This window comes from Haliotis asinina, chromosome 5 (assembly GCF_037392515.1).
Source record: "Haliotis asinina isolate JCU_RB_2024 chromosome 5, JCU_Hal_asi_v2, whole genome shotgun sequence".
Classification (NCBI taxonomy): Eukaryota; Metazoa; Mollusca; class Gastropoda; order Lepetellida; family Haliotidae; genus Haliotis; species Haliotis asinina.
In genome coordinates, this window is record NC_090284.1 from 60098081 (window position 1) to 60125389 (window position 27309).

Sequence of the window (27309 nt, forward strand, 5' to 3'; positions counted from 1 at the left end):
TTATATGTGTGTGTGGGGAGGTGGGTGGGGGTGGGGTGGGGTGGGGGTGCAGGGGAGAGGAAAGCCGGTCACATTGCCCGTGCGGTACTTCTTGATGTCTGCTGGAGACGTGTTTTGTAGCCTCGGGAGACCCTTCACGTCATGGAGGATGAAGTCGGTCACATTGCCAGTCCGGTACTTCATGCCTGTTGGTAAAACGTGCAGAGTCAAATATCTCTAACTGTGAATGTATACATTGCGATTACTGTATTTAGTTTTACCTTAAAACCCTGATATGAATCATAAAGCATGAAAGAAATATAAGACGGACCGCATTATCAAGTGGCTTCTTATGTCTGAGTAGACAATCTATTTTCGCTGCCTGATCGATGTTCAGGTGGAGGATATCCAATGCATGAGCATGTATATCCATATCAGTTTACTGAAATGTTTTCATCTTATCGAGGTGTTAGACAAGGTGTGTGCTGTCACCAACTTTGTTTTAAGGGTTGTAAACACACCTATTCATAGCTCACATCAAAGTTTCAACTACTTACCGTAGACAACATGCTGATGCTGATAGTGAGACAGGAGAGTCTGATGTTACAGGTACGACAGGTGGAACATAGGTGTGGGAGACTGCTGCACTAATGGTGCCTGTACAAGGACAAACTGGTATCAGAATCACATATACATCACTTAAATGTCAAAAAAGTATAGATTACCCAGGCAGCTAAAAACAGTAAAGGACCTTTCTAGTAATGTTAATTACAGTTTATCATTGATTTTTAAATATATTTGCTAAATGATTTTTATGTAAGCTTTGTAGGTAAGGTTAAATAATTGGTAGTTCAAATTATCAACTTCGATTGTAATTGGTTATATCCTTAAAGGTGGTTAACGAACAATAAAATTGTTGTCCACCTGAGAGGGTACGTAAGTCCGAAAACTTCTACGGCCAATTTTTGTTAATCGTAACATATTCGTTGTTTTAAATTATGGTTTAACATTCCTACGACCGCCAGCATCTGAAGGTAAGATGTAAATCTAACAAGCTTCCATGCAGGTAGCAAAGGTACTGAGAGTCCTCTTGGTCCCCTGTATGGTGATATACCTTCATTTGTTTTTATATTGAATCGTCCTCGATAGTTGTAGTATTTTAGATTTCATTACTAGTTTTAAATATATACATCTGTGATAGTCTAGTTAGTTTTACTGTCCTTTGGCGACAGGGTATTACCTGGTACTGATTACCTTGTGTTCCTCGCTATATTGCAGTTTTATTGCCGATGCGATGTAAAATTGTAATTCACTCACTCGCTACCCAGGCAGCAAAGTTTATGGAGATTTTATAATAGTATTAATATTGGAGAGTGCCTATTAGTAATATATCTTGATCTTCGATAAAAATGTTTTAAAAGTATGCCAGTGTACGTCAATAGCCGTTATATCATTAATATACTTCTTTGTAGTAATTGTTTGCTTGCTAATATTTTGTACAAATTTTGTAAAAGATACGTTTGCCATAAGCACATCATACCCTTGACAAAAATAGTTAGGGATATGCGTAAATTTTCAAATCAATAACGATCCATTTATTCATGGGCACACTGATCCAATATCAATCCTAAAAAATACCAACATCCCTAACTTATTTTGTGAAATATATATGCAGTTCCAAAAATTAATGTTGAAATATTATGCTTTTGAACGTGGGCAAACAAGGATACAAACAGGAAGTAAAAAGATGAATGACAGCATATTCGTTTGGATTACGAAAATCGATGTCAGTTCTACCGTTTCTGTATCTCATAGTAAATGGTATCGGACATCAATTTTGGTCGCTGATACGACACATTAGAAATGTCTACGCTTAAATGTTCTACGTGTCGTCCATCAAACAGATTGTGAGGCTGTTTATATTATTGTTATGGCGAGCCTGTACGTACGGCGTTACTTGCAAATGCGTGTAATCTATTCATCTGTACATTTACATCTGAAGATGTTGGGATATTGGAATAAAGGGAAAGATGATTTTGGAAAGTCACCCTTCTTGAATGGAATGTATAGTATTTAACTCGCCTTCTGGGGTCAGACATCCATGCCTGAGATTTGATGTTTGGCAGCATTTGGATGAGTCATAAGTCTGTGTCCATGTTTGAGATCTGTAGATCTTTGTGGTTGTCTGACATCGAGCAGTGAATCTCAGTGGGTGGCAAAGATCCGGATCTGATCCATCTCAGACTCTCTCAGACTTTATCCATTTTGGTACACTGGAGACTATTCCGCATAGTGCACCCGAAGAGGCAATATGTGGCATAGGCTGATCCGATCAGACGGGCAAGATGAGCAAAGCACTTTATGATACCAAACATATGATCGCACATGATTAGGAATACATTCCATCTTCAATTCCTAGTATCAAGGATACGTAAGCTACTTTGATACACCAAGCAACATAATAGGGTAAACGAAATATCAGTATGATTTGACATTCTCGTGTCAATGGTATTGATTCTCCTGTTGACAGTTGCTGTTGAAAATGCTCACCAAATACAACCAACTGAGATTGTGCTTACCTATACCACCGAGTCATCGTTCAACAAGGTGTTAGCGGGTGTTTCATGTAGGAGTGTGAGCCATGAAACATGAAACACCCCTCAACACCTCAAAGCTGTTCGGTTGTCAGCAGGTATAAGATGTACCATCGGGTTGGGCGATGTGGCCACAGAGGTAATCCTGTAGAGCCCTCTTCCTTATGTTAAAATAAGTGGAGAAAACTTCAGTAAATTCGCATCCTAATCGGGTAGAATGATCGTGGGAATAACATAGCGAATGAAGTGGTAAGAATTCCTGCACATGTGCGGTATAAATGGCAGAGGTGCTGAGGAAGTTCTTGACTCGCAACACACCTGAGGAGAAAAAGATAATATTTTTTATTTTGTTATAATGAGTGACAGTGAGTTAATATTTAACGTCACATCGGCAATATTTCAGCCATATCGTCACGGGAACATAACACTGAAAAGGAATACTAGTATGTAAGTATTATAAAAACCTGTCGACAAAGGACAGTAAAACAACTAGAATATCACAGAAAAGAATGTAAAACTAGTAATTATACCCAAAACAGTTTATCTATAGAGGACAATACAATATAAAAATGAGCTACAGATTGCTAACAACTGAAGGTAAATCACCATACTAGGGACTGTTAGGATGAGAATTGAAAAGATCTTGTTAAAGATGAAAATTCAACTTATGTTCTTTAATAGAGGATTCGATATTCAGAGGGTAATAGGTTTGAGAAAGTTAATCAAAAAGAATACAAGTCAGCTGCTAATTTTTTTAGAAATTTGATTAATCATATTATTTCGTTAGAATGGGAAGAATTGAAACGATTTTTTAAAGATGATGAATTAACTTGTAGTGTTCCTTTATGATTGTTTTGGTATTAAGAGGGGAATAGAATTGTGAAAGCTAACCTGAAACATCGCAAGGCAGCTGCAGAGGTAACTGGAGGATAGTCGCTTGTGATCATGGAGGGACTGATGGCAGCGCGTGGTTGATCACATGGATTACAGGATGGATGCTAAACTAGGTGGTTGACCGAGACGCGTAACGCTGTCTTTTTCTCAGGAAAGCTCGTTGTTGTGAGGTAATGACATCTGAGGAAAGAAAGAGTACGTTCACATTTGGAAGGACAAACATGCTACATCATCAATGTTTCTAAAGTGAATGCAGCAACAATTATTTCAAGTTTACAACACCAGAAAGCTTCAGAAATCAGCTCCTCTTCTACAAGGAAAGAAACGGGACTTTCTCCGATCAACCTGTGGTATGTACATAGCATAACGAGCAACATACTGGCGTTTTCTGTTGTATGAGAGCGTTTCACTGGGAGAGGGAGAGGTGCCGGATTTATGAACGTCTCTTATTTGTCCATCAAAAGTTTCAGGGAGCTAAAGGCTAACACCGTGAATTACCAATTGCTGTAACTGAGACCAGTTATTTCTCAGCCATGACAATGGGAAATATTTCATCAAGAGGCTTGGAAATAAGGATTGAGTTGTATGTCGGACAAATCCATGTGTAGAGGATGCATACTTCTTAAAGGCAAATTCCAGTGATATATGATCAACTTGAATAGCACACTCGCAGCTGTAAGCGGTTGAGTCGTCGCATTCATGGTCGAAAGTGCTGCTGGAGCAGTTGCTGTCGTGGTCATAGTGGTTGAGGCTGTTCTTCGTGATGCAGTTGAAACTGTCACAGCTGTGGTTGGTGTTGTTTCCTGCTGGAAAAACAAAATCTACGTAATGCGTAGTGTGTCTTACATACGTTTCAATATAGTGAACATTCACACGCACTATTCAATATTGTATAGGACACGTCCATAGGAGACTTGTATTTTCAGTTCTACAACGAAACGAAGAAAACTTAGAAATTTTTTCCAGTCCCTGGGGCACGGTACCGTTTACCCGTTGGAAGTACTGTATGGTGTAACATATTGGTGTTCTCCCTATTGCACGTGAGCACTTTCAGTAGTATCTAGGATGTGTGTAATGGAGGATAAATAAACGCCTTGTATATTTGTCGATCTGTATCTCTCGGGAGCTACCTAACACCATGATCCTTTTGTCGCCTGTGTTACTGAGAACAGCTGAGGCCCAACCGAGACAAAGAGGAGACTGTTTCATTAACAGGTTTGAAGATTATTAGCAATTGGGAGTGAATATGATTGTGTGCTGAAGTCAACAAGGTCTGTATTGAGGCATCCTGAGATTGGTCGGATCCGCAACAACCTGTACCCTCATAGTACTCTAACAAAACGATCATATGGGATCTAGCAATGAGTTTTGGTTGTTTGGGAACGCTAAAAACCCATAATCGTCACACTCCAAAGACATCTCACCAAAGGCCTCCTCTTCTCATCGAAAAGATGTAGCAGTTCCTCACATGGGGATGATGCCGTTTGGGCTGCTGTCAGTGCTGCTGCTGCTGCTGCTGTCGGGGTTGTTGTTGAAGTTGGAATTAGTGTTGCTGCTTTTGTTGCCTTTCAAGTTAATGTTGTCTTACTTCCCTTTGCTTTTCCCTCGCTTCATCAGCTGCCTGAACCCAAATGAAAATAAAACATGAAAAGGACTTGATGAAAGGTTGTTTGTTATGAAATACACTAATGTAGAATTCCTTCAATGTACTAATGGGAAACGGGTTCAGAATTCTTTGAGAACAAAAACGCAATGCTGAGCTGTATTTTTCAAATATCAAATGCATTACTCTGCGGAATTAACCTTGATTTAGTTTAAACATAGATACTCTACATTGAACCACATATAAATCGTAATGTTCTTCAGACATTTTTGACAGTGTGGAAAGCAATATGCTACTGGGAACATATCGTGACACGGAAGTGGAAGTTGTATTGAGGATATCAGAGTGGAAGCATGATGTGCGGACAGCTGAGACAACGTAGCCGTGTCATGCTAACCTAAAGACTAATCCGCCTATCGAGGGTGCATGCCCCTCAAGGTGAGTGAAAACAAAATTCCCAGTGATGAACTCCAATAGCATACTCATGTGGCCAATGGAGCTGCTGTCGTTTGAGCTGCAGATGGTGATGCCGATGGTGCTGCCGATAGTGCTGCTCTCAGAACTGTGGATGTAGCTGCCAGTTGTGCTGCCGATGGAGATGCTGGTGGAGCTGCTGGTGTTGAGCCCCGCTGCAAAAGCAAAACAAACGTAAATGCGTTTCCACATTGAGCGCTATCACTAAGCCCTATTCAATCATGTGACACAACGTGTATCATATATATAACAACAAATTGTATCGGACATCATTTTTGCTCACTGATGCAATTAAGTTAGAATATGTTCACTCCTGAATGTTACACATAACGTCCATAATAAACACATTCTGAGGATATTAGTTGAGTAATTGCTGGATATATATTTCCGAAACGCATAGTTTGAAATTTACCTTCCAGACTCACACATCCACACTTGAAATCAGATGTTTGAACGGATCTGGCTGAGTCACTAGACAATGTCCATGCTTGATGAGGTTTGTTCGTAGACCGTAGTAGTTGGCAAAAATCCAGATTTTGTCCATTTTGGTAGGCTGGAGACAGCGTTCCGCAAATCGCACGAGACAGCGTTTGACACAAGTGGACCCGATAAGACAGGAAGAATGAGGAAAAGGTACTTCAGAATACCAGCCATATGACCGCACATGATTAGGAACACACTCCATCCCCTACTACAAGTGAAAAGGGCCAATATAGTTCGATTCGAGATGTAAACGAAATATCAGTTTGTGTCTGACATTATGTTGCAGGGATATTGAACATGCTGGTGACAGTACCAGTTGTCTTCAAAATTGCTCACCAAATACAACCAACTGAGATTGTGCTTACCTATACCGCCGAGTCATCGTTCAGCTAGGTGTTAGCGGGCGTTTCACGCAGGAGTGTGAGCCATGAAAAATGAAACACCCCTCAACACCTCAAAGCTGTCCGGTTATCAGTAGGTACAAGATGCACCATCGGGTTGGGTGACCAAACATGTAGTTCTAAAGAGCCCTCTTCCTTATGTGAAAACAAGTGGAGAGTACTTTCACATCCACATCTGATAGCATGATGCTGGGAATGATAACATAGCGTATGGAGTGGTAAGAGTTCATGTGCGGTATGAATGGTAGAGGTAATGAGGAAGCGCTGGACTCTCAACACACCTGAGGAGAAAAAGATAACAATCATACTATTTCGTTGGAATGGGAAGAATTGAAACGATTCTTTTAAAGATGATGAATTAACTTGTAGTGTTCCTTTATGATGGTTTTGATATTAAGAGGGGAATAGTTTTGTGAAAGCTAACCTGAAACATCGCAGGCAGCTGCAGAGGTAGCAGGAGGATGGTCGCTTGTAGTCATGACGGGACTAATGGCAGCGTGTTGTTGATCACATGAATTGTCGGCGTGATTGATGGATTGTCAACTGAGGATGCCAAATTAGGTGGTTGACAGAGGCACATTACGTTGTCTCTTCTCAGGAAGGGCCGTTGTGTGGTAATGACATCTAAGGAAAGGAAAAGTACATTCATACTCGGAACGGCAAACATGTAAATATTGTTACGTCATAATCATCATCATAGTTGTTGCTCTACTCCAGTGCAGCAACCAATTAATTCCAAGTATAGAAACACATGGCTTTCCACTTACTTGTCAGTCCTCTTCCTACCGCCACCCGGACAACAGCGGGACGGCTCAGTAATCAGCTCCTTGTCTACAAGGAAACAATACTTAGACATTATCTACATTCCACTGCATGGTAACTTTTGCCTATTGGATATACTTAACATACGGAACAACATATTGGCTTTTTTTCTATTGCATGAGAACGTTTCGTCGGGGGTAGGCGTGATGTCAGGTACATGCATGCAATGCTATATGGCGGAGGTCTGTAAATAATCGTGACTGGACCAGACAGTCCAGTCATCAACGGCATGAGCATCGATCTGCGCAATTGGGAACAGATGACATGTGTCAACAAGTGTGCGAGACTGACCACCCGACCCCGACCCCGACCCCGACCCCGACCCCGACCCCGACCCCGACCCCGACCCCGACCGTCGCCTGTTACACATGATCTTACTACATGATCTGCAACTACCTTCACACTCACGGCAAACGAAAACAACTGGTCGTAGGGGGTCTTACAAGGAACATTACGAGTGAGTTGGATTTAGCACCACGTTGGAAAGATTAAGACCATGGACAGTAAAAATACTATAGTGCCACAGACATTGAAATAAAACTAAAATGGTATAAAAAATTATTAATATTCTCAACAGTACAATATTTATATGGGCTCATATTCACCAGCAACTGCAAAAGAATCACCAGGCTAGGGACCATGGGTGAAGATATAGTTACTGTAACAAATCTCACAAAAGTACTCCAGTGCAACGGGACCATAGCTAGCTATGCCAGGCAAAGCATACTCACTGCTGCTGCAGCTGTTGTGGTCGTACTAGTTGATGTTGCTCTTCGTGATGTAGTTGGAGCCGTTGCAGCTGCTGTCGGTGTTCTCTGCTGGGAAAACAAAATGACCGCAATTCGACTTACATACATTTCAATATAATGAACATTCACACACGCACGATTCAAAACTATACAAGACAAATCAATACTAGACTTGTATTTTCAATTATCTTTACAACCTTTAATCACTTTTCCCAGATTTGCTCTTTCATATATATTTACACAACCATTTTTGTACATATACTCAGTGACATTACAGCTGTTTTCAAATAATGCTATAATAATTATATATAAGATATGTTCTATTTCCAATGACACAACGGTTATGGTTTCATAATGAAGAAAGTCTGGACTCACTTCCCCCCTAAAAATGTGCCAGGTTCTGAACAATTAAACAGCTCTTGGCAGAGGTGATAAAATAACTTGTATGTTCCCCAATAAATGCTTTTCACACTGGACGGCCTGAGCATTTTGTGAAATCAAACCAAACATCATTGAAGGCGGCCACTTAGGAAAATGAAATACACCCAGGAAAATATACTGTAAAGATTTAAGGAAGTGAGTTATTTAAGGAAGTGAGGACATGATGAGCAAACGCCTTTAACAACTAGGTTACCACACCGACCCTAAAAATCGTATATGGTTTGATTATCATAACTTTATACCCGGAGAGGTGGCAGAAGGATGGTGTTGTGGACAGTCATGGAGAGACTGATGACAGCAATGATTTATGCCGACTGAGCATGTCAACTTTGGCTGAGGAGGTCTGGTGTCAATGAAAGGTGAGGATTACTAGTCATGACAACACAAGAATGCAGGCAAATCTGTTGGCCAACTCACCTGACGTTGTCTCTGTCTGATGAAGACCCGTTGTTCTGTGGTAATGACATCTGTAGAAAGAAGTGTTTTGTTCAAATGTAGAGAGACAAAGATGAAAACATCTTAAACATCACAGTCACCATCATATGTGAGTGAGTGAGTTGTGTTTTTTGTGCCACTCTGAGCAATATTCCAGCTATATATGGCGGCGGTCTGTAAGTAATCGAGTATGGACCAGACAATTCAGCATGAGCATCGATTTCCGCAATTGGTAACCTATGACGTGGGTCAACCAAATCAGCGATCCTGATCACCCGATCTAACTAGTCGCCTCTTGCGATAAGGATGGTCGCCTTTTATGGCAAGCATGGGAAACTGACGGCCTATTCTACCCCAGATTTTCACAGGCCATCAGCAAATGTCATATGCCCAATCCGAATGCAAGAACACATTATTTTCAAGTTTAGAAACACAGGGCGCTGAACTTACTGGACACTCCTCCTCCCATCGACACCTGGACAACACCCGCTGGCTTCCGTATTCGGCCCCTTGTCTGCAAGTAAACAAACAATACCTAGACATCATCTCCAGTCCAGGGTATGGTATCTTTTACCTACTGGATCTACTTAACATATGGCGCAACATATTGGTGTTCCACCTATTACACCTGAGCATTTTTCAGTTTCCTCGGAGATATGCGTGATGGAAAATAAGTGAATACCTTGCTAAAGACTACTAGCGCCATGGTCCTTTGCCTCTTGTGTAACAGAGCAGTTGAGGCCCACGCAAGACAATGGGAAGTTTGTTTCATTAACTGATTTGAAGAATTTGGGTAATTAGGAGTTAACATTGCTGTGTGATGCAGTCAGCAAGGTCCAGTTTGGGGCATCCTGAGATTAACAGGATCAGCAACGACCTGCATCCTTATTGTGTTCCAAGTAAATGGCCATATGTTGTCTTACAATCAGCTATGGCACTTTGGGAATGTTAAAAACCCGCAATTGGTATTCTCAAAAGTCAGGTAAGATATCTCACCGAAGTCCTCTTCTCCTCATCGAAAAGACGTAACAGCTCCTGGTATGGGGTTTCTTGCTGCTGTCTGTGGTGGTACTGCTGCTGGTGCTGTTGGTGCTGCAGTCGCTGGCGGGACTGTTGCTGATGACGCGGCTGATGGTACTGCTGCTGGTGCTGGTGCTGAGGTTGTTGCTGCTGCTGAGGTTGTTGCTGCTGAGGTTGCTGCTGCTGACGGGGATGTTGCTGTTGTTGGGGCTGCTGCTGCTGTCTGTGTTGTTGATGAAGTTGAAATCGTCGTTGGCGTTGCTGCTGTTGTTGCCTTTCACGTTGCTGTTGTCTTGCTTCCCTTTGTCTGTACCTAGCATCACGCCTTTGCCTTGCTTCATCTGCTGCTTGAACCTGAATAAAATCAAAGAAGATGAAAAGAACACGATGAACAGTTGAAGTTCGGAAATACAATAATGTAGAGCTGCTTCAATGTATCAATGGGAATCGGGTTCAGGGTTCTTTGAGAACAAGAAAGCAATGTAGAGAGGATTCATTAGAATATGAAATGCACCACAGTGAATAGTTCGCCTTAATCTGTTAGAAAATAATCATTAAATACTTCAGAGCGCAAAACACCCGAGAAGGTCCGGCGTAGTATAGGCCTTCAGCATCCCATGCTTGCCATAAAAGGTGACTATGCTTGTCGTAAGAGGCGACTAACGGTATCGGGTGGTCAGGTTCGCTGACTTGGTTAACATGTCATCGGTTCACAATTGCGCAGATCGATCCTCATGTTGTTGATCACTGGATTGTCTGGTCCAGACTCGATTATTTACACACACCGCCGCCATATAGCTGGAATATTGCTGAGTGTGGCGTAAAACTAAACTCACTCACTCTAGAACGCAAAAGAAAACACAAATCTCAAACAGCTGCCGATATGCTTCAGATATATAATATATGAGCGGACAGAGGGAGATGAGACACGAAAGTCGTGTCAAGCGAAGATGAAGACTTATCCAGTTATCGAGTGCGTGGGTGAGGGAGATAGAATTTAACGTCACCTCAGCAATATTCCAGTCATGTAGTGACGAGAAAGTTCTGCATACACAATAAATATAATTTGATAGCATATCAGTCATCGAAGGAGGACTGTAAAATACCTAGAGAATCACAGATGGTGTCTAAAACTATTGTATTTACGAGGACAATACAACACAACAACAGGCTCTAAGTCGTCAACAACTGACGTAGATCACTATACAGGGGTCATGGGGACTTACAGTGCTGTTGCTACCTGCGTGGGCCCTAACTGGATTTACAGCCGCTGTCGATTGTAAGAAAGTTTTGCCGAAATTTAAATTAGCAAAAGTATTACGTTTAAGAAAAACGGTAATTTTAAATTTCACTTGGAACGTCTTGGGATTTAGTTTCAGAAGGATCCATCAAACATACTCCCAGTGATGAAGTCCAATTGCATACTCACTGCTGTAAGAGTTTGTGTCGCCACATTCATGGTCACCGGTGCTGTAGCGGTTGTTGTCGCCAATGGACCTGCTGATCGTGCGGCTAGTGGAGCTGATGATGCGGCTGTCGGTGCTGCCGATGGTGGTGCTAATGGACCTGCTGTCGGAGCTGCTGTAGGAGCTGCCGATGGTGTTGCTGCCGATGGTGCTGCTGCCGATGGTGCTGGTGCCGATGAAGCAGCGGTTGGTGTTGTGTCCAACTGCACAAACAAAGCAAATGTAAATACATTGGATGACTAACGTGTGTGTTAATACAGAACGCATCCACACAGCTCCATTTAATCCTATGAACCAATTTGACAAAAATAGGTATATTGCCAATGGTCTACAAAAAAATATTCAATTTATCTAGTTAATATCTGAAAGCGTGAACTCAGACAAACTACAAGCTCAGTGGTGGGGAGATAGGAAACGTAGAAAAGGGACTTAACTGAGACAAGGAAAGAAATGAGCAATGCGGTTTGTTTTCCTACATCCAAAGTGACTGATTTGAAACATGAATTCATGCAAATTAGTGTACTATGATATTGCACTTCAAAGGAAACTCTTTAAGTGCCCGTTTTGAAATTAAACTTAGCTTCATTATAAATGATAGCTGACGTAATAAACTTTAATACTGGAGCAGTTAAGAATATAGCTACCATGGAGTCTCACTATTACTTATGAAAACAAACTCAAACGGTGTGTCAGGACGGGCGTCACAGGCAGTGATTTGGGTCGAGTTAGGGGACAGATATCAGATGAGATAGGATTATAGTTAAGGGGAATTATATTGGGGAAGCAAACGACATGCCATAGCAATATACACATATTATCCAGTCCTGATAATCATGGGATGACCATGCCACAAATATATTTTGAGACATTTAATACCATGACTGATTTAACATAAAAGCATACAATATCTTTGAGATGACCACTTGTACACATGCAAGGTGAGTCGATGGTCCGTCGTTAGACCTTGGTTAACATCTTTAATCAAGACGAATGTAGGCCCCCGGGCCATTTTCACATATACATGTGGTCAGTCAGCATAAATTGCATATTGTATACATTACACATACATATACATACACATATACACATATACGTATACATACCCATAATGAATTTAGAAAGGGGGAAGGGAGGGGGGGGTAATAATTAATCGGCAGGTTATTCTGACACAGTGTCTACACATGGCCAGCTTTCTAACGATATTAACATCCTCTGATCTCAAAAGCATGTTAAATTTATCACGCGTTGGATATGATATGAATTTAGTAGGTAAATACCTCTCACGCAATATTTTATACCGTACACAGACCATTAAAAAATGGTACTCATCTTCCATATATCCTTCATTACAGATTACAGACAGTGCACACCCTTTCATCTGTAGGAGTATTCACATATCTACCTGTTTCCATGGGAACTGCAGCGGAATCTTGCCATGGCCACGTGGAATTTTGCAATTGTTAATCGTTTAAGATATAACTCTGTTCCAAATGAACCTTTAAAAAAAGTATCATTTCTTTTTTTAGAGCTGTTGGATAGAGAGTAGTGCCAAGTCCGTTCCAACGAACATATTAATCTTACCATTAACTTCCGTAATGAAGGATTCTTTGCTAATTATTGTTTGTGATTCCCATATATAGCCAAATCGAAACAATAAGTACTTCGATTCGTGAACCCAATTACTTTTACAATTGTTAGACCTTGATGAGCGCCCCAATTGCCATCAAATGTCAGATCTATTGTTTTTGTCATCTATTCGTATTTTTTTCAAAGTTTTGCGCGATTTTACGATATCCTAATACGCATCCCAATGAACGCCCAGTTAGACCGACGGTGGGTTATTTGGACATATGCTATTTGCTTTAAGAGGGATTGACAGGAGAAAGGCATGCAGTGCAAATGAGTATTACTGAAATAGACTACATTAAGACTAGACTGGGTTATGATAAAAGATGTTAGCATAAATTAACTGATACAATTTATTTAGATTTAGGCTATTTAATGAGATAGTATATCTAAAAGTAATATTATGACATAATACTTTAAAAGATTCACATGTTTATTATATTTACAACAGTAATTATATACAAAGTTGACTCTGCCACATATATAGGGCTGAACTACATAGTGTTACCTCTGTTAATCATTTTTTTCTATTTCCGACAGTATGTTTCTTTTTAGATTTGCCCTTTCAATCTATTGACAGGTGTTATACTTGTCGTATTTTCATATCATATCACAACTTCTATGAAAGAATGTATATTTACCCTATTTCAATGATAACATAATTGATAGGGTATGATGGAAAACAGCAGGCTACAAATGTCACACTACCGAACACATCGACACTGACTACGACACAATGGGTGTATTGTGAATTCGTTCAACTGCCATTTCGTTGCCAATTCAACAATTATATGCACCCGAATCCTTGCATACTTTTTGATGTAGCCACATGCTGTCCGTGTTGTTGACGGTGTTTCATGTTTTGGCTTGCAATGTCTGTATGCAAATACCGAAGTGGCAGTAAATGTTTTGACCAACTACCGGCGACTAAGTGCTGTGTCCTCTTTGAGTAGCGACACTGATAATAATACTAAATGTCATACGCAGCATGGTGTCATTGGTAAGGATAATAATGTTCTCATTTATGAAATTGATGCATACTTCGAAGGTATTCCCAAATCGAAAGGCTATCGTTCTGTCAACTAAATGATGACAGTATGTTAATACGGCCCGAGTTTGATTATCGGCAAGTTCAACTCCCCTTCGGTAAGACTTTTTAACGATAGGGACATATATCTTTTAGTGGCATATTTAGAAGTCGGATATGTCTTTCAGAATGTTCAGATACCATTAAAGAAGCATGTTAAAACTCACCCTCATCATTCGAGGAATATACATTAAGGTGATATTATTTGGCCAGAATGAAATTTATTATATTCAGTAACTTCATTTGACTTACCATTCCCTTCAGACGCCTGATTTCATCTCTCAGTCTTTCGTTTTCTTCTCGGAGTCTCTGTAACTCTGCTGCATCGTTAGCCTGTGAAAAAATACATGTCAGACATATCAGATACATGCAGGTCAATAACATGATACTTCTTGATACACTGCTGTGTACCACCTCACTAATCACTTGACGGACGGACCAGTGTAATGGTGTAGTGTATTAACACCAAAATACTTTGCAACCGCACCAATAGTGAGTGAGTTTGTCTACATACCGCATTGTCGGATCCTGAGCGGGTGCAGGTGTGTTCACCCTTCACCCGTTTTCACAAATGTACCGCCTGTACCGCCTTCACTAATCTCTGTAGTATTACGTCAGTAAAATACGTCAGTTACGTATACCTTTAAATATTCATTGATGATATTATGTAGAGATTGCTTGCACATCTTAGGAATAGCTATATAACCATGTAAAACCTTCCTGGAAAGTCTAAGCTTCCAAATAATACAACGCTAGGTTGAAAACGTCACCCGATAACAACACAGACAAAAGACACGTGGATACAATCAGCATGCATGCCAAGTTGAACGTGATAAAGACGATTTAGAGGCATACAGTAGTATCGGTACAGAGATTACATAAAGATATTCTGTTCACTCACATCCAACTGAGATGCCATTCCGCCAGTTGGCCCAGTCCCCTGTCCTGGCGTGCAGTACGGCGTGGACGTCATCGGGGTTGAAAACGAAGTCGAGCTGGTGGACGAAGGTCGCAGGTTGGCGATGGGCGTACCTCTTGCCACCTGGGTGGATGGTCCTGCTTGAGGTGCGAGCGGTCTGGCCTGTTGGGCTGTAGGGACTTGCGGTCTGACCTGTGGGGCTGGAGGGACGCCTGAGACCAGACCCAAACCTTGTAGAAATCTGTTCATGTTGACAGAAGAGGAGAATCAATGAGAATAATACTGCGAGAATATGGGAGCGATATGAACACAAGTGAACGATAAACGCAACACTTCTGTAGGTGTATCTGTGTTTTATACTCGGTCACTCAGGACAACAAGCCCCGGGACAATGGAGGTGGTCACGAGCCAACAGCTGAGAGCTGACGTTGTCTCGTGCGACTCAAGAACACTGCCATCATCAGCAACTTAAAACAATGGAACCCGGTGTGAAATATCACCTCGGCTCGATTCGAGTCGCAAAGTGTTATGTAACAACGCCCAAGCTGACGGACATCCAAAACTTGTGCATTAAGCAATATCCTGACTTGGAAAGTCAACTTCTGAGGCTTTTTTTTAAATCAGAAATCAACACTTGAGATGACAGCAGGTGACGTTGAAAGTGTAAACTTCATTAATTTCCACATAAATCATTCTATTCTGTAATACTACCATTAGCAAACGAAAACAAAACATGATCAATAGAGTACACACGTACACAAACAATAACTGTGTTAAAGGATGATTTCTATGTTGAGTTCACTAAAACTATTTTGTGTACACTGTACAAATCATTAGGTTTAAATGTTCCTTTAACAGTGTTAGATTTAATGTCAATATTTACTATTAGATATTTACTTGTGAGTGAGTGAATTTAGTTTTACGCCGCACTCAGCATTATTACAGCTATATGTCGGCGGTCTGTAAATAATCGAGTCTGTACCAGACACTCCAGTGATCAACAACATGAGCATCCATCTGCGCAACTGGGAACCGATGACATGTGTCAACCAAGTCAGCGAGCCTGACCACCCGATCCCGTTAGTCGCCTCTTACGACAAGCTGAGTCGCCTTTTATGGCAAGCATGGGTTGCTGAAGGCCTGTTCTACCCCGGGATCTTCACGGGTCTATTTACTTGTGGATTCGGTCTATTATACTTTATCTTTGTCAAAGTAAGTATGTGTATAAAGCTTAAGAGGCCCATGAAACTAGAACAAAATTATAGAAGTTGCTTCCCAGGTGAAACGACACTGGTATGGCACGCGAGAGGTTCCGCTTTGATGGAGGAGGTTGGGGGCGGGGGCAGGGGTGCTTTACATAATTAAGGGACATCTAGTTTTGTAGAGATTTGTAAATATACGAAACAGACACTCTCAGATCGAATTGTGGCGTGATTCGGGGATGAGTTCATAAAATAAAAAAAAAATTTTATATATAATTATTTTCGAGGGAAATACGGTCTGATGTACAGCTCTTTCTAGCAGTGTCACCAGAGTCGGTATGCGAGGGATGACTCAGCTACAAAGAGGCGTTCATCAGACCGTATTCCCCGCGGGGGAAGAATACAACGTGTTAGTCTTACCACCATGTTAAATGTGAAAAACATCCTTTTATGTTATTTTGAGGATCGCTATCGCCTATGTGACATGTAAACAACATGGCGTCTGTTTCTCAACTGAAGACATAATCTGACAAGTATAAAAGTTTAAAAACCGCATTAAAAATGTTAATTATGTTTAAGTGTTCTAGGATGAAGTAATATTTGCAGTTATCCTGCGGGATTCCTGCTTAAGTGGCGTGTGCAAAAGATCAAACGTTTAAAATTGTATTAAATAAAGGAGAGAAGGTCGCTGAAATAAATGTGTACATGATGAACACAAAAACAGCTGTTCGAATGGTTTTCAAACTCGGTGCATTGCATTCTTCATGTTATGACATCATCCGATTGTTAGGGATACAGGTTCTCGGAGAAATGTGTGGCGGTTACCGTGGCAGTGGGTACAATTGTTTCCTGTGGTCAGTATCCTGGGCGGGTTGCCACGGAAACTTGTTAAAGGATTTTTACCAATGAAATCTTGACACATATTGTAGACGAGGTCACTCGAAATTTCGGTTTCTTTAGCAGTGTTCGGATATTTGAAATGACCTTTATCCAGTTTCAGTCAAATGTCTTCTGTAGCCTACATAGGTCGAGCCCGACATTCACCGCACTGACACTATACGAGTGATGAAAACAAAACTCTGTTAACTTGTTGCCATGGAGGCAAAGAAAATCGAATTTTAAAACTTCCTGAATGGCGGTTTGTAAATGTGACAAACATCAACTAATGAGAGAACTACCACCCCTAATCCACCCGCCCATCCTTCATTAACCATGCATTAAACTGTAATAGCAAACGTAATCAAGAATAAATAGACATAGACTGAGTCAAGCAAAATTCCAGTTTCCTTCGTACTAATCTGGTATTTTAGCTGGATTTTATCCAGCACATTTCCAACTCTGTTTCCCCATTTAGTCAAGATATATCTATATTCACATCTCCCTCTAACAGTACCACATTATTTCCTCGAGCCTTAGATTCACATCCTTGACACCATGTCACTGTTGGAATAAATATATATCCTTATTTATTGCTTGCCATGGAGACCATACTAAATAAAATTGTAATGCTTTATGTAAAGGTGATTGAAAATATTTTAATCGAGACATGATCAATCCCACTGAGTGAGAATTGTACACGTGAGTGACTATAATAAGCGCCTTTCATGTCACAGGTTTAATTTCACTATAGTTTGCCGTTTGTTATTTAACTCTAAGGCTAGCACTAATCTTCAGTATCAAGGTCGACTGCAAATAATAGATCCTGGCCAACACAAATGGGTTTGTTCATATGAAAAAGAAACCTTTTTCTCCAATTTCATAGGACACGAGAAAACTATCACTTGTCTGCACCTGCTATGTCATGTCAAGGTAAGATGGTATCAGGACGCGAATTTGTATTTCATCTTGGACATTCTTCTTCAACCTTATTGTCATGTGTTTTCATTAATGTCACAATAACACACATACACATACGCACCCGCAAGCGCGCACACACATGCACGGCTTTGTACAGTGGCTCTTAATGATGTCAGCACTGAGCCCGTTTAAAGTCGACCAGATGGGTCAGATACAATCAGAACATAAGTATGCAGTAATTATTGAAAATGCTCGAGAGGCACGGACTGTCTGACAGTCAATAAATAGTGCAGTGGGGATGACTATTATGAGTGAGTGAGTGAGTGAGTTTACTTTTACGTCGCTTTTAGCAATATTCCAGCAATATCACGGCGGGAAATGGGCTTCACACATTGTACCCATGTGGGGAATCGAACGCGGGTTTTCGGTGTGACGGGCGAACGCTTTAACCACTAGGCTACCCCACCATCCCATGACTATTATGAATGGAGATTAGCGACATATGAATAATTGCAGATACGTTCTACATATCTTTGGCCTTTGGAATCATTATTTGGACAATGGTTGTTCTTAATGAATTGTTGTGACATCACTGACAAAAGCTCTGAATAACCACACATAGACCCGACCAAACGAGACACCATTAAATACATACTATAATTATTGCTTTCATACAGAATGACACTGACCCCCAAAGCTATAATAGCATTTGTTGAGAAACGTCCATTATCAGTTTCAATGTCATGTCAGGTATCTGGGCCTTGAAATACAACAACTATTAGGAAACTAATTTCCAACATATTGTACTTTGCATTAGACCCACGGTCACTGCGCACGTTCCCATTTGCTACCTGGGTGAATTATCTTGATGGCTATTGTATATTAAGGTCAATAAATGCAGTATTAATAGAGAACCCTCATCAGGCTTTCTACTGTGTTGAATACAAGGCGTGTCTGATATGGGCTTACTTTTACAGATTATGACATTGATGCATATACCCGTGTTTTGTTTTGCAGCTGTTTTTTTCTCATCTTCTTTAGATGTTATTTTGTGTTTCATGTTTATGTTATACATATACTAGTATCTGTTGTAGGGATAGACAGGTGAAGGTCCCGGGATAGACAGGTGAAGGTCCCGGGATAGACAGGTGAAGGTCCCGGGATAGACAGGTGAAGGTCCCGGGATAGACAGGTGAAGGTCCCGGGATAGACAGGTGAAGGTCCCGGGATAGACAGGTGAAGGTCCCGGGGTAGACAGGTGAAGGTCCCGGGATAGACAGGTGAAGGTCCCGGGATAGACAGGTGAAGGTCCCGGGATAGACAGATGAAGGTCCCGGGGTAGACAGATGAAGGTCCCGGGATAGACAGGTGAAGGTCCCGGGATAGACAGGTGAAGGTCCCGGGATAGACAGGTGAAGGTCCCGGGGTAGACAGATGAAGGTCCAGGGGTAGAATAGGCCTTCAGCAACCCCTGCTTGTCATAACAGGTGACTATGCTCGTCGTAAGAGACGACTAACGGGATCGGGTGGTCAGGCTTGCTGACTTGGTTGACACATGTCATCTGTTCCCAATTGCACAGATCGATGCTCATGTTGTTGATCACTGGATTGTCTAGTCCAGACTCGATTATTTACAGACCTACGTAGTCCTCACGAACGGTAACATTTTTTGTCATTCCAGTTTTACATGTATTCGTGCGTCTGTTTTTATGAATATGCCTTTTCTATGATGCTATTGTAAATGGGGTAATTGCGAGAATGTATACATCGGCAGCTTTGCTTTACTTCAACCTTTCACTTGAACATGGACCAAATAAGATGGTGACCACTGGCCATGCCTTAACCTCTCACGATATTAGCCCTAAGGCTGTCATAGGTTTCCTGGCGCCTATTCTAACCATGAAAGGACGCATTGTGCGGTATGACGAAATTAGGCCCACGACTGTCGTAAAGAAGTACGACCGTCCTAGCAATGAAATTAGCTTAAGTAGCGTAGCTTCCTAAAACGGAATACAAGTTTCTTTGCACTTACTCTAAACATGAAAAGACGCATTGGGCGTGGAGTAGATAAAATGACGGATATGATGATCATCATTAACATGTACTTTTTATCGTGCCTAACGTATATGTGTAAATAATAGTCCATGCATCATGCGTATTGCTCCATGCACAATGCATGCTTGAAGCGCCCAAACAGTTTGATAATTATTACCCCGATTAACCCAAGCTGCATGTTAGGCGCTAGTAGGTTAGTGGTTACATGACTTATTCCATCGGGTACCCATTTCCTGCTGATTTTGAACTCACTTGCCTAAGGTGAGACAACATGTGTTGTGTGCTTCGTTGTGGGGCAGGACTGGAGTCGTAGAAACTGTCAGTAGTCAAGCTGTCAAACACTGTCACCATCCAGGGACTATGGCACACAACAAAAATTAACTATCGTGCTACAGTGGAATGAGTGAGTAATTAATTGTTGATTTGCAGGCGCATCAGCAGTTTCACAGCTATTCCAGGCTATACAGTGGATTGAATGAGTGTCAGTTTAGTTTTAAGCCACTCGCGGCGAAGACACCAGAAATTTGCTTCACATATTGTACACATGTGGGGAATCGAACCTGGGTCCTCGGCGTGATCACACATTAAATTGTTGGGGCTGCTATTCTATACCAAACTTCCACTTATATAACTTCCAGTATGAAAATCGGAAATATCCGAAGATTTCCGCGTGTTACGAAGTTTTCCGAATGTATGTCAAAATACAAGTTTGCGATCTGCATATCGCTAAACGTATCCTTTTCTTCAGTAAACCGGTGTGTTATCCCATTACGTTTGTGTATCTGTTATACCATTTTTTGGGTCTAGGCTAACTGCCCCCCGGACAAATGCCCCCCGGACAGGTGCCCCCCGCCAACTGCCCCCTAGCTATCAGCCCCCCGTCCATTGTGCCTCCTGGACAACTGCCCCCTAGACTAATTGCCCCCTTGGACAAGTGCCCCCCATAATAACAACACAACAACTAATACAAGTAATTGATAGCCCTATATACGTAAGGCTAAGGTTAAAGTTAAAGTAACTGTGTGGGTCTGATGGTTGTTTGTGCCACTGTATGATGGTGTGCCATTTAAAATTTTTAATAACTGTTACGAGAGTGTTAACCGGAATATAACATCATGGCTTTTTTCTTTATTTTACTGTGTCCCGTAGGTCTAAAGATGCCAGACCTTCTACTAGGGTGTGATACATTGTAAAAAAACACTTTCATCATCATTTCATCATTTCAACTATAATCAGTAATGATCAAGAAGGAGATCTGTAACAATTATGTCAGCAATATTGTAACGCACTCCATTTCAGTGAAAAAGGAAACAATAAACAGTATTTCTCCAAGGTATTTCATCAATATAAAAGATTAAAATTGCTGACACAATTACAGCAGAGAGGTATAAAGTGTCTACAACAACGAGTGTGTTTGGTGGCGGCACATGGGCCAATCTGGTGATGTCGACCTCTAAACTATCCACGTTTGTGTTAGACTCGAACCAGCCTGACATTATATTTGGTAGACAAAATATATAGCTGTGTATGTCGTATTTACTGGAGTATACCACCCTGGCATCCCTAGAGTTTGCATGCTGGATATCCGCTGCAGATACACACTGCCCTTGTTGACACTCGGTAGCGGGTGGGGAGCAAGGGTACTGAACATCTTAGATACATCATGAGTCAAATACATTCTGGTTCCGCCACCAAGAAAAGGCGTCTGAATGCTCAAGATATCTCAGTTTCAAAACAGGAGGACAACCGTCTCCGAGGTGACGAGCTCCTTGTAGAATGTTAAAGGAGACAACAATCAATTATTTTTAAACTTATCCTATCTCACGATTTGCACTTCTCTCTCTTGCTTCGACGCTGAGTGGAACGAATTAGAACTTTCCTGTAGGCCTCTCTTGTCCATGTGCCCGTGTTCCCCAGGCTGCTCTCCTTACAGGACGGGTCCCTTTGCCCATGCAGAGCATGCAGCATGCTCCCCTATCTACCCACGTGACTACCTCAGAGAGATCATTCTTCTTCTTGTCGCACGACAGAGTGGACGTATCTTAGTTCTTGTATAGAGTTTGAGTTGTTTTGTGTTATGAGGAAAACAGATCCTCCAAACAAGAAGCGTAAGTTTTGCGCTCAGTGTAAAACTATGTTTTCGACTTTGGACCCACACATATCGTGTGTTGATTGTGTGGGTCAATGTTCTTGGGAGAAACGTTGTGAGAAGTGTGCAGGTTTATCAACAGAAGATTTCAAGGCTTATAAGCGGGTTTGTGCTCGTAGGATTGCAGACAGAGCTAGGAATGCATCTGCTGACCAAGGCCCCACTCCTACCAAGAAACCACGCCAGGATCGTCCTACCCTCACCCCTCGTCGTTTGAAATCCCCGCTCTCCGAGATTCTTACCTTTCGGAAGATGTTCGGAAGCTTTAGGGGACGCATTCTTCACCTGGCTCAACGTCTCAGGCCGGCTCTAGGTTAGTTGTTATGGACAAACCTTTAGTATCTACTGTCTCCCCCGATCTGCGGTCTACTCTCTTGGTTTCTAGGGCCTCTGGTTCATCTCAAAACGTGAGAACAGTCGCTTCGGTTCACCGATCTGCATCACCTGCATTACCAAATAATTCCGTTTCTCCAAGTCATTCAAGGCGAATCCATCTCGTAGATCGACTGAGCGGTCATGTTCACCATAGCAGAGTGGCGTTGGTCGTCAGTCTGTTTCTATTGATCATACTAAAACACGTATTGATTCAAATGGTGGTATCGGAACTTCCTCCCGTTTGGATTCACGTTGCCAAACTGATTCACCAGGCCGAATCAATTCACCAGATCGAATCAGTTCACATGGTCGAATCAATTCACCAGATAGAATCAATTCACATGGCCGTTTCAATTCACCATGTACAGGTTTGCGTGAACGGGTTCACCAGTTCAGTGCACCGTTCGGCTTCACTTAATCATACTGAGGCAGTTTCTCGAACCACGGCTTCTAGACAAAGTGAGTGATGGAATCGAATTGATTCAAGTACACGAACTGGTTTGCCTCATCAATTTGATTCGTCAGCTCATCCCGATTCATGTCACTTATGTGATTCGCATCAGCGTTCTGGGGTTGTTTCCCGTACTAGATCACTTCAGCGTTCAGGTTCACCTGCTCGCACAAGATCATCCCATCGGGATGGTAGGCCAGGCTCTACTAATCGATCCAGATCGCCAGATGGAGTTAGGTCATCCCATCCTTCTGTCTCCCCGACTAGTCAACATGCTATGGTTCGTTTGATCTCACCAGTTCGCTCCCCATCCAGACGCCGGTATAGTTCCAGGGACCCGTCGCTCTCCTTCACGTCAAACTGATTCGGATCATATGACGGGGGCGACGATTCTGCCTGAATCATGGAATCCTAATCAGGATTCCTCTCAAGGGCCAAATTTAAATACAATGCTTCGGGCTATTACAGTAGCTTGGAATCAATGTCAACCTTCGACTACGTCAAGTTCAGTTCCAGTTGCATCAACTGGTAACCTGTCTTCCACTGGTGTATCTCATCAACCCTCATCCCGCTCTCCAAATAATTCGGATATTTCTACCCCAGAGGGTAGTTTTGATTTAGTAGAACCTTCGCATGTACTTGCCTGGATTGTTGAAAAGCTTCAGCTGTCGGTGAGCAGATCTCCGGATGACCTTAATGTGTCTTATGACCTATCGAACATTACCTTGGCACCACGACCGTGCATTCTGCAAATGAAAAGTTCATTAGATGATGCGTTTAAGAAATTGAAACGCGTGAAGGATGGTTTGTCTTCACCCAAGTTTATGCCATCCATTGCTCACGGCCATGGGTTTTCTGGATTGACTTCGTCTCCATCAGTTGACGAGGATATTTCTACCCTATGTGGCAAACGCGCTGCTTCACCTTTCTTTGTGGAAGATAGGCAATTGGCACATATGGATATGACTATTCGTCGCACACTACCCTTTATCAATTGTGCTATTTCGGCAGTGGATGCCGTTGCTGTAGCTGTTGATCACGGATATACTGACCAAGATGCTTATATCAGGGGATGCATGGCATTGGTCTTAGACCAGCTTCAGGTCATTCTAGACCAATTATCCCATTGTTTCGGGTACGTACTTGCAGTGCGCAGGAGAGGCCCCCTCAACATTTCATCTTGGGCTGAATTGTTTAGACAGCATTTTTCCTCAGATATGCTTTTTGGTGGTAACATTGGAGAAGTTTCAAACAAGGTGCATCAGGACACTCATTTTCAGGTCTCTGTTGAATTACTGAAAATGCAGAAATCTCAGCTGCAAAGTTCATTGAAACAACGCAGAACGCCTCTTTTCTCTCCAACCAACCCAGATTTGAAAGACTGCTTTCGTGACAGACCCTTTATCCAAACACGGAACAGGAGTAGAAAACCTTCGCGGGGTGGCGCCTCTCGTCCTCCCACCAAGACAGGTCCCGACACTGGAAGTGGCACCTCTAAGCAGTGACTCACAGAGATTGCTGCCCGACTTTGTCCTACCGTCCCCAGTCGTACCGATCTTCGACTCACCGGTGGGCGGAAGATTAGGAAAGTTTGCACCCAACTGGGAGATTCTCCGAGATCCATATGTTTCGGCGATTTTCACTCACGGATATCAGATGCCGCTTGTCGGGAATCCCCATCTCACAGTCACTCCTCTTCAACGCCCTTATCCTCCTGAATTCAAACAAACTTCGTTTGATATTCAACATGAAACAGTTCAATGCCCGGTTTCTGTCACCACCACCCCACTTTCGGATGGTGTCAGTCAACCTGCTACGAACCATTTTGAAGAAAGGGGACTATCTGATTTCCCTCGACCTGCAAGATGCCTATTTTCACATACCAATACATCCAGATCACCGGAAGTATCTTCGGTTCACGTTCCAAGGACGTCATTACCAGTGGATGGTACTACCATTTGGAATATCTACGGCCCCATGGCTTTTTACTCGGGTAACCAAACCGATAACAAGCTACCTGCATTGTCGGGGAATCACTTTCGAGAGCTACATTGACGACTGTGTTCAAGCTCAGCAGGATCCAGTTGTCCTTCATCTCCACTGGCAGTTCACCATCAAGTTGCTAACGCAATTAGGGTGGCTCCTGAATTACGAGAAGTCGGAATTAATACCGACTCGGAGATTACAATTCATAGGGGCGATATTGGACACGCAACATTCAGGGCATGTTATTTGTACCTCAGGACAGATTGGACAAAATTCGGAGCAGTCTACCCCTAGCACTGAATTCACCCAGAACCCTACGCCAATGGCAAGAGTTACTAGGGTTGTTAACGTCGGCACAAGCACTGACTTACAGGGGCCAACTACAACTTCGCCCTCTCCAAATGTTTTTGTGCCCATTCATCCGGAACGACAACCCCAGGGAGATGATTCGTCTTCCAGAGCAGCTACGGCCAGTTCTTCGTTGGTGGTTCAAGGAACAGAATGTTTGCGCTGGAGTCTCTATGGTGCCATTCACACCGACTCTTCACCTGTTCGTCGACGCATCCCTAGAGGGTTGGGGTGCCCACTTTCTCCATCATTGAGTGGCCGGGCAGTGGTCATCCGCAGAAAAGACCCTTCACATCAACGAGTTGGAATTCAGTGCGGTCATTCTAGCCTTTCAACATTGGGCAGCAGAACTCCAGTCGTCCCATCTACTGATTCAATCTGACAATTCAACTGTGGTATGGTACATCAACCATCAAGGCTCGACAGGGTCAGTTTTACCACCTAATCGATTCTCTTCACATTGTGGCAAGAGCCCGACACATTCCCGGAGTGAGGAATGTCATAGCCGACGCCTTGTCTCGTCCCAAACGGCCGTCACCAACAGAGGATATTACTACCTCTGATGTTTCAGTCAATGATCTACCCCATATCTCAACCAGAAGTAGATCTATTCGCCACTCGGTACAACCATCAGCTTCCAAGGTTCGTATCACCTATTCCGGATCCTCAGGCGTGGGACGACGGTGCAATAGCAATATCTTGGGAGGGACTGAACGCCTACGCGTTTCCTCCCCCGGCTCTACTTCGCAAAGTTGTTCAGAAGTTACTTACAACCAGCAAGATTCGTCTGGTCTTGGTTGCACCCTTTTGGCCAGCAAGAAGTTGGTTCGTCGATCTAAAGCAATTAGCAGAACCGAATCCAGTACCGCCACCCGCCCGCAACGACTTACTTCGTCATCCTCATTCAGACGTGTACCACGGGTCACCTCAGACCCTGGATCTGCACGGATGGCGCATTTACAGAAATCTCTGAGAGCCAAGGGTTACTCTCAGAGAGTAGCTGCAGCTATAACTTCTGCACACAGGACTTCAACTCGATCATTGTATGACAATAAATGGAAGAAATTTGAACATTATTTGGTATTAGGGGAATAATTTCTCCCACCACTGCATCACCTCAAGTCGTTGAAGAATTTCTACAGCATTTACGAACTACGAGGAAGCTTAGAGGTACTACATTGTCAACCTGTTTGGCTGCCATTAATTCGGTTCTTGCTACGACTACTGGAACAAAGGTGTCTACTACTCCCGAGCTCCAGTCTCTGCTTCGCTCGTTCAGGCTTGCTGACCAGTCCAGGAAGTTCAGACCTCCTGCATGGGATTTGTCAGTTGTCCTCCGTCATTTAGTGTCCACTGACTATGAACCATTACATGATAAGGCGTTTGAACAGATAACGTTCAAAACTTTCTTTTTAGTAGCATTGGCTACTGCGGCTCGTATTTCAGAGTTGCATGCACTTGATGTGAATCGTGTGCAGTTTGAACGAAAACGGCATGGCAGAGTATTTCTGGGATTGCGTTGGGACTTTGTCGCAACAAACCAGTTACCAAGACAACCAGATAGACGTTTTACTATCCCTCCTTTGTCAACGATTCTTGGGCCTGATGATGTGGAAGATTCATCTCTCTGCCCTGTCAGAGCTCTACGGTCTTCGTAAGAGGCTATTCATCCCGCTGTCATCTACATCCAAGGCTGAGGTTTCACGGACAACCTTATCTTTTTGGATGCGTGTTACTATACTGAGGGCGTATGCTTTTGCTGCACTGCCACCCCCAGCAGCCTCTACGATGGCTCTACACAGCAACTGTTCCTTGACGTCCATCATGGAGGGTTGCTTTTGGCGCTCTGATACAGTGTTTTCTTCGCATTATCTGAGGGATTTGTGGCACCCGTGGCGAGCCACCTCCTCGTGGTGGGTGCTGGGTAATGCCAAGAGCTCGCCGACACCCCCG

At 42.6% G+C, this 27309-nt stretch overlaps 1 protein-coding gene across 1 annotated transcript; it reads right to left on the reverse strand.

Moving 5' to 3' along the window:
* On the reverse strand, positions 1–27179 carry LOC137283945 (putative uncharacterized protein DDB_G0285119). The gene is made up of 12 exons (XM_067815616.1): positions 27042–27179; positions 25040–25144; positions 23319–23418; positions 14976–15275; positions 11294–11564; positions 9872–10249; positions 9326–9389; positions 8858–8907; positions 7542–7609; positions 5553–5699; positions 4133–4273; positions 1–185 (listed from the first exon to the last, which is right to left on the reverse strand). Exons 1-12 carry the CDS (start codon positions 27177–27179, stop codon positions 1–3), a joined length of 1947 nt encoding a protein of 648 aa, XP_067671717.1.
* Positions 27180–27309: the final 130 nt, after the last annotated feature.

What these genes read in the sequence shown, in the direction of transcription:
- LOC137283945 (XM_067815616.1), bottom strand. Translation starts at nt 27,179, where the DNA reads ATGGACGTCAAGGAACAGTTGCTGTGTAGAGCCATCGTAGAGGCTGCT. An exon ending in TCTGGATGGGGAGCGAACTG is followed by an intron (nt 15,276 to 23,318) that starts GTGAGATCAAAC and finishes ATATTCTCGCAG; the next exon opens with TATTATTCTCATTGATTCTC. An exon ending in TCAGACAGAGACAACGTCAG is followed by an intron (nt 7,610 to 8,857) that starts GTGAGTTGGCCA and finishes CATGTGTAACAG; the next exon opens with GCGACGGTCGGGGTCGGGGT.